Source organism: Scatophagus argus, chromosome 3 (genome assembly GCF_020382885.2).
Source record: "Scatophagus argus isolate fScaArg1 chromosome 3, fScaArg1.pri, whole genome shotgun sequence".
Lineage (NCBI taxonomy): Eukaryota > Metazoa > Chordata > Actinopteri > Scatophagidae > Scatophagus > Scatophagus argus.
In genome coordinates, this window is record NC_058495.1 from 16,924,367 (window position 1) to 16,931,705 (window position 7,339).

General features: G+C 45.1%; 1 protein-coding gene across 6 annotated transcripts in view; it reads right to left on the bottom strand.

Annotated features, from left to right (window-relative positions):
- kif21b (kinesin family member 21B) overlaps positions 1 to 1,961 on the bottom strand; it is a 56,567-nt gene extending 54,606 nt beyond the window's left edge. For 3 of the 6 annotated variants that reach the window (XM_046384241.1, XM_046384244.1, XM_046384240.1), the window contains exon 1: positions 1,532 to 1,961. In XM_046384241.1, the coding sequence (XP_046240197.1) occupies positions 1,532 to 1,572 (41 nt within the window). In that variant the 5' untranslated portion in view covers positions 1,573 to 1,961. The remainder of the gene's footprint in view (positions 1 to 1,531) is intronic. The other 3 variants (XM_046384245.1, XM_046384242.1, XM_046384243.1) reach the window with 1 other exon arrangement.
- Between the last annotated feature and the right edge of the window lie 5,378 nt (positions 1,962 to 7,339).

Genomic DNA, 7,339 nt, shown 5'->3' on the forward strand with positions numbered 1-7,339 from the left:
TGTGATCTGCCGAGGTAAATGTGCACTTAGGAGGTGGTAGCAATGAAAATCAGCTTACACACACAAAAAAAGAAGATGAATAGAACTAAACACACAGGAAGACGTGTGGTGTGTGTGTGTGTAGCAATATCTGCCACCTTCACTCATTCAGTTACAGTCCATTGACAAGCCTCAGGGTTGCTCTCCAGACTTTGATCAATAAATTCGGTTGAGCAGCAGCCACCAGCTGTCTCTATGACTTCTCTTTTCACCTTTTTTTAGTTGCTTTTTTTTTTTTCCTCTCAGTGCGACCCACCCCACTTCCTGTTACAGTTGTCGCTGCAGCACAAAAGAGATTCACTTAGCGGCTGATTGACAAGTGACTCTGAAACCTCCCCTGGGGAAATGGGGCCATCAGTTGTAAGGCTGCTCTGCTGGGCCACCGCCCCCCATCCTAAACCCCCCACTAGGTTCAATCAATGGGTCCCAAACTGTTACTGGAGCTCCTCAAAAGGGTCCTCGATGAAGAACAGTTAAATTTTCCTGCTACTTTCTTGTAGTTGCTTTACATTTGCACCTTAATAGAGGGTTTAAGGATGTCTAATTCTTATCTTGTCACAAAGGACTTTCAGAGTGACCTAGCAGGATGATTAGCTGCTGTGGCCAAGTCTGAGAGGCTATGAGTTTAAGGGCAGTGGGTCTTTTCAGACCACCGCCTCAGCTCCACAAACACTGCAAAATGAGCATGATTACAGATGCAGCCCCAGTCATGTCTCCCAGTTTTCAGAGCCACCCAGTGCCAGCACATGCACATATTTATATGAGCTCTTTCAAGTCGACATTCAGTCTTGGCACGCACAATCGATGGGCTGCTAATATCTCCTGATAGGAGCCAGAAGCTGCTGTGCTGCCCGAGCTTTTTGGGTGCATTTCCAACAAAGGCAGTGAATGACACAGCTCTGAAGGAGAGCATCTCTTTGTGCTCAATTCATTTGCAGAGGCTGGGTTAAAAAAAAAAAAAAACAACCTAAGCCTGTGCTTTCAGAACCTGCTTATGGAGCTACCTTAGCCATACAAGGGGCTCATCAGACACGGTTAGGATAAGGTGAGACTGCAGGTAGTGAGAATAATATTGCAAAAATTGGTTTGGAGAGAAACGCCCATTCTCCTCCCTGCACCTGGCTGCAGCTGTCCTTGTCACTTCACCCAATGTTAAACCTCGATTGCAAGCCGCTCCTTCACATATAACGGACTAAAGCTATGAAGAACTTATGCCCCCATACATGAAAACAATCATATGGCGATAGCGTGGTGCTGCCTTATCAATACTGTGCAGAGCACCACCCATGTATTACAAAACAAGGTGTAATACTCTGCTTTCTGGTCGTATAACCCACATTATTGTACAAGGAGCAGACACATTAAGGAGAGTTCAGAGCAAAATAAGACTTAAAGGTGTGCAGGATGCATTTAATTGATCGCCAGAAGGCACAGACACAATGTGGTCTGCTAAGGTCGGCAGATTTCCAGCAGACAGACGTAGGAGGCTTACCTCAACGCAACCTTCACACAGCAGTCGCCCTGGCTCGCCATTATTGCTTTCAAGTTTCACAACGGGATGTGGACTATTTCGGCCGTGTTGGATTTTCGGTGTGTTTGTAAACCGTGCGATGGTGCGGCGGCGGGGAGCGTCTCGGGTCAGCCGGAGCAGCCGTCAAGACCTGCCGGCGGAGAGCTGCTTCATCGTGACGGCTCCTGTCTTCTTCTTTCTCTCCGCTGCTGCGCTCATTTCTGGCTCGCCGGTGTGTGTCACATCGCAAAGTTTAACGCGGTTTCTTTCTCTTTCCGTTTTCTGTCTGAGTCGCTACATCCTGTTCAAAGAGCGTATGAGCGAGACATACAAGCGCTCCCCATAAACCACATCGCTACTCAGTGAGACGCGATCACGTTGAAGCGGCGCTGAGACCGTACACTGGAGGAGGTAATGCTGCTTTCACGGGCCGTCGGACACATTCAGTTCTACTTAGGTGCTGTCATGTAGAGCTCTACCTATCAAAGGACAATACCTTTCAACTAACAGTCCTTCTCCGATGGTTATGGATGATCATTTCCCCCAAATTCAAACTGAAAGAGAAAATGGTACATAAATAATTATTTACCACTCTCCTCACCCAAGCCCGGATACTGATGTAAATACAAAAGCTTCCCAAAATAATAAGCATCTACTATACAGCCACACACGATGGATTCAAAGGTGTTATTGAAAGGGGTATTCCAGTTATTTAGTATGTTGCCTCTTTAAGGTTGGGAGGCTCACAAGAGAAACATTAAAGCAGATAAGCTCAAATTTAATGCAGAAGAGGCTGATACAGATTGACTTTTACTCCCAAAGTTCCAAAAACACTGAATCCTACATTTGTCAAAATGCAACCAGAGCATTTGTCTTTAGATCATAAGGTGTCATAAGGGTGCCCACTTATTCCAAACCCCAAAGGCGTTCTGTTGAAAAGTTTAAGTTTGAGCAAATGTTCTCTTAATTTGAAAACAGTACTTTGTGTAAATACTACTGGGCCTTGGTTTGCTTCGTTCTTAATTTCACCACTGCACAAAAGTCAAATGAACGGAGGAATAAAATACTGTTTCACTTGTTTGCAAGTTCTTTTGCAAACAAAAAATACTACGAGGAGTCCATGAAGGCACCATAATCTAATTCGATTGACAAGCATTTCAGCTAACTGCTGAGTTAGCTCGGCCTTTATTGAACACAATACACCAATCAGAGGGGCTCTACGGGCCTGTTTGGCCCCGCCCAGCAGCACACCCACATCACGTAGTGAAAGCTCACAAACCTGCAGCACCGAGCGCCAGCGGCGACATCTGAGGTCCGTTAAACTGCCATAAACAGAGGGAGGCTGTTCCCGTGACGGAGAGGAGGGGCCCGCCGGTTCAAACACCTTGAGGTCAAAGGTCGAACTCATACTGAGATTATTATGTTCCAGCAGAAGATGGAGTTAATTTGTTCAGGTTAAGATGGGAAGTTGCACCCTGCTCACTTCCTGAGTAAGATTTCTTCAGAAGAGGAAATTGAAATCCTTTCTCTGAATTGAGCCAAGCAGACATGCTGCTTTTTACTGTCCCTCCCCTGTTTCTCTCTCTGCTGTCTTCTTTCAAGTATTTTTTGAATCTGAACCTCCATATTTGTCCGGTTCCTGTGCAGTTTCCTCTATTTGGCTGACATAGTCAGGTGTCTGTTGGGCTGCTTTAAATTGTGACATGCAAAGTGACTTGATCAAGATGGCTTTTTTGTACTTAGTCTGGCATGACCTCGTAGAAGCCATCTAAACCAGCCATAGTGTTGGGTAAGAAACCCTGCTCTCAGACTGAATACAGGAGGAAAAGTCCCTGCACAGTCACAGTCACTTTTATGTAATGAAGCACAGCCTGTGAATGGTTGCATGAACTATAAACCCATTCTGTGAGCACAGAGGAGCTTATGACTCTGACTGTGTGTGTGTGTGTGTGTGTGTGTGTGTGTTGCCGTTGTTGTCCTGAGGACCAGGTGGCGATGTTAGTGCTGCATAGGCTGCGTTCTCCGGAAGCCGTGCTGGATTCCGCACAAGATTAACATTCAGTTATGAGGGCAAAGCTGCAATCCTCCTAGATCTGCTGGGAACCAACAAAACACAAACAAACAAGGACGGTGCACTCGCGCAAACACACACTCACCTTGTTTTGCGCCTGATGAACTTTTAAGAACAACTCGCACAGCTATTACATAATTAGGTTGCACTGTTTTTCCAAAGCATGTTAAGTCCCTTTCATTACTCTTCAGGCATGTTTACAAGTTTCAAATCCACTCTGATTAATTTCTCCCCCTGTATGCCACCTCCTCTCCATTTTACAGTGTAAAAAGCGCATTTCATAACCGTACTGTGTGGGTTATAAAACCCTGAAGATATTTTAATATTTCGATTGCCAAACTGCAGCATAATCCCTATATTTAGGCCTACATCGAAATAACATAATTACATAAGAGGCATTCAAATACAATCATTCCAGCCGCCTTCGGGTTCTGTCAGTCACGCTGAAGTCGGCAATTCATTCTCACGCTTGGATTTGGCACTTTTTTTCTTCCAGAAATACACACACACACACACACACAATTCGTAAATCTTATTTGATGGCCCTTATTCTCATTTCTGCAGCTATTTTTATTGTTAGACTAATGGGAATTAATGTAAAAGACACTCATAATGCACAAAAACCAAGATCATCCACTGCCAAATTTCCAACACCATACATTACATGGGGTTGGAGGTTGGAGAAGTGGCTTGTGATCGGAGGGTCACCGGTTCGATTCCCCCACCGGACGGGCAGGAAAAATTTGGGTGTGGTGGAGTGATTAATGCAAAAAAATTGCTCCCCCCCTCCATTAGCCAGCTGATGTGCCCTTGAGCAAGGCACTTAACCCCCAATATGCTCCCCGGGCGCTTGATGCTGCCCACTGCTCATGTGTGTGTTTCACTGCATGTAATTTGACGGGCGTTGCATGTGTTCAACTAAGGATGGGTCAAATGCACAAGACAAATTCAGTGTGTGTATGTAAAAATATATATGTACTGTCAATAAAGTGATTCTTCTTCTTCTCTATTAACTATGAAGTGTTAAACCCATCTCTGTGTATTAAATGAACCAAAGACTATGATGCATTTAATGCCAGTAAAGTATGTTCTCTTCCAATGCTCCAACTCATGCATCACGTTGCCATCCGTCAGTGAAAAAGACGAGAAACAACACAGAGATGGGGAGAGGGAAGATGAAACTGCACCCTGACGTATTCTCCATCCTTATTCTTTGATGTATCTATAATCCCTCACACGCGCTTTCTATATTTGGCTTTGAAGCTCCATGAACTAATCGGCCATTCTTTACCGTAACAAAACTGTTTGAATTGGCCAGGATTACTCAACACACACGTTTGACGACTCACTGGCTGGCAGAGAGAGAGAGAGAGCGAGAGATGTTCAACGTGAATAGTAAGGCAGTTGAATTGTCCACAGTTGTCTTATGTTTATTTATTTTTGTTCCCCTCCATTTTCCTTCACAATAATACATGGCTGAGTCTAATGAGTGTGTGCACAGACATTTAACGGGGTCTGTGCTTTGTGTTTGCATGTGTGTGACAATAGGGCTGCTTATGTGTTTTAGATTTATGTGCCATGTGCAGTGGCGTAAAGCAGAGAAGGTCCTTACTAGCGCGGTGCTACAACCCCCCCATAGTGTTGTGTCCCATCAGCCCACAGAGCTTGGCTTTCACAGTTTTCTGTCATGCTTGCACACATGCAAAATGTTTGGCATTTTCTGTAATAAGGCTTACAGCAACGCCTCTCAACAGTTAAAAATAAGCTGAACATTATAACCTTCGCGAAGGCAGAATTTATAGCAGGGCTGTTGCATTGGACTTAAGTTGCTAATTAACGGTCAAGTGGTAAATATACACCAATCAGTCGCAAAATCAACACCACTGACAGGTGAAGTGAATAACATTAATCATCTGTTTATAATGCAGTGTTCTGTGGGGAAAACTTGGCTTCTGGCAATCATGTGGATGTTTCTTGACACACACCACCAACCTAAACATTGCAGACCAAATACCCCCCCTCTTTCGCCATGGCAACAGCTCTTCCCATCAGCAGTAGCCTCCCGTCAGCTGGACAGTGTACCTCATCACATTTCGAAAACAGCTCAAGAATGTCTCAAGGATCCCAGTGATGGCCTGCAGACTGCCCAGATCTCAACCTGACTGTAAATCTGTGGGATACACCAGAATAAGCCTCCCACCTGGAGGCCCCACCCTCAATGTACAGGATCCAACATTTCAGTGCCAGTGACCACAAAATACCCCTAGAGGTCCTGTGTTCCTTCCCCTGACAGGTTAGAGCTGTTTTGGCAGCACAAAGTAGTTTCGATGTTGTGGCTGATTGGTGCAAGCTAAGGAAACAAACATTTAAACTGTATCGCAGTTTGATAATATGAAACTTGATATAGCATATTTAGAAAAAGCATTAAACTGCACATGTATGTGAGCCGAGACAAGTCTGCGTGTAGGCTATATCATACATGTATTCACACACGGATCACCGGTCACCAAGGGATGTTAACGGTGGTGAGTGATCAGTAATGAGTCATGACCACGATCCCCTGTGGAGCAAGACCTAGTTTCCAGTCTCAGTCCTCGGGGCACATGCTGACCCACACTTTGCTCCATTCCTGCCCAGGCTCCTGTCCTTCCTTCCTGCTGGGCTGTGACCGTCAGGCGGCTACAGGGTGGAGGCTGACTGATGGCTCGTAGTGGCTGCTGCAGCCTCGGGGTGTTTCACAGAGGTAGTGACACTCATGGTCTAAGTTGTTGTCGCTGCATCACGGGGCATGAGACCAGAGTGTGTGCAAGCATGTGAAATTAGAGGAGGAGGTCGACAAGGAGTGGTTGTTCTTCGGTCCCCTGCCCCACTAACTGTGTGCTTTTACTCACACACTCACAAAAAAAAACTAATGGAGTCCATCTGTGACAGCACCCCCGCCCCACCAGAGTGTGTTCATAACAACGCTGTGATTTTAATGGTACATGAAAGTGAGATCACATGCTAGTTTCACTGACTCACTCCAGTAGCAACCTGTCATTAAATTAGCAAATTTACCTACTTATTTTGTGTGCCGAAGCCCCTTCATATCATCTTAACCCTTTCACCTTCCCTCATGTCTGCAAGGATGATCTTATAACTTGTTTCTATTGGAAACAGCTGCTGTAGAAAGCAGGCAGGAAGGGATGCTGAAATGGTGTTCTCAGAGTAAATAGGCCTTAAAGAGGGTATAAAGGGTTAATCTCTCACACACAATCACACACACCCACACACACACACGCGACTGCGACCTGAGGCAAAATGGAAGAGAGGGAGCATCACCAGACGCCTGAATTCCCCTCGAAGCCATAGAAACAGCTCCACAGAGAGCTCTTAGTGTGCAGCTTGTGTTTCTGTAGTAAACTAATAGTATTTATTTTTAATTACAACATATACTGTATGCGATCACACTGGTGTCGGTAGGATCTTACTCTTGATTTGCCCTCTTTTCACTGTTATGAACCATTATAGCTGATGCATCCACTGCGAGAACAAACTCTGGCATGTACACAATATTAAAACATGCGCGAGGAAGGCATAAAATCCTGACCTCTGTCTCATGTACACACACACACACACATGTGGAGTGTGTATTCTGTATCAGAAAATTGGATTGCTGTTCCAGAATAACTGGATTATAAACAGCCTCTCTCTCACTCTGGGGTGGTATCACTTAATAA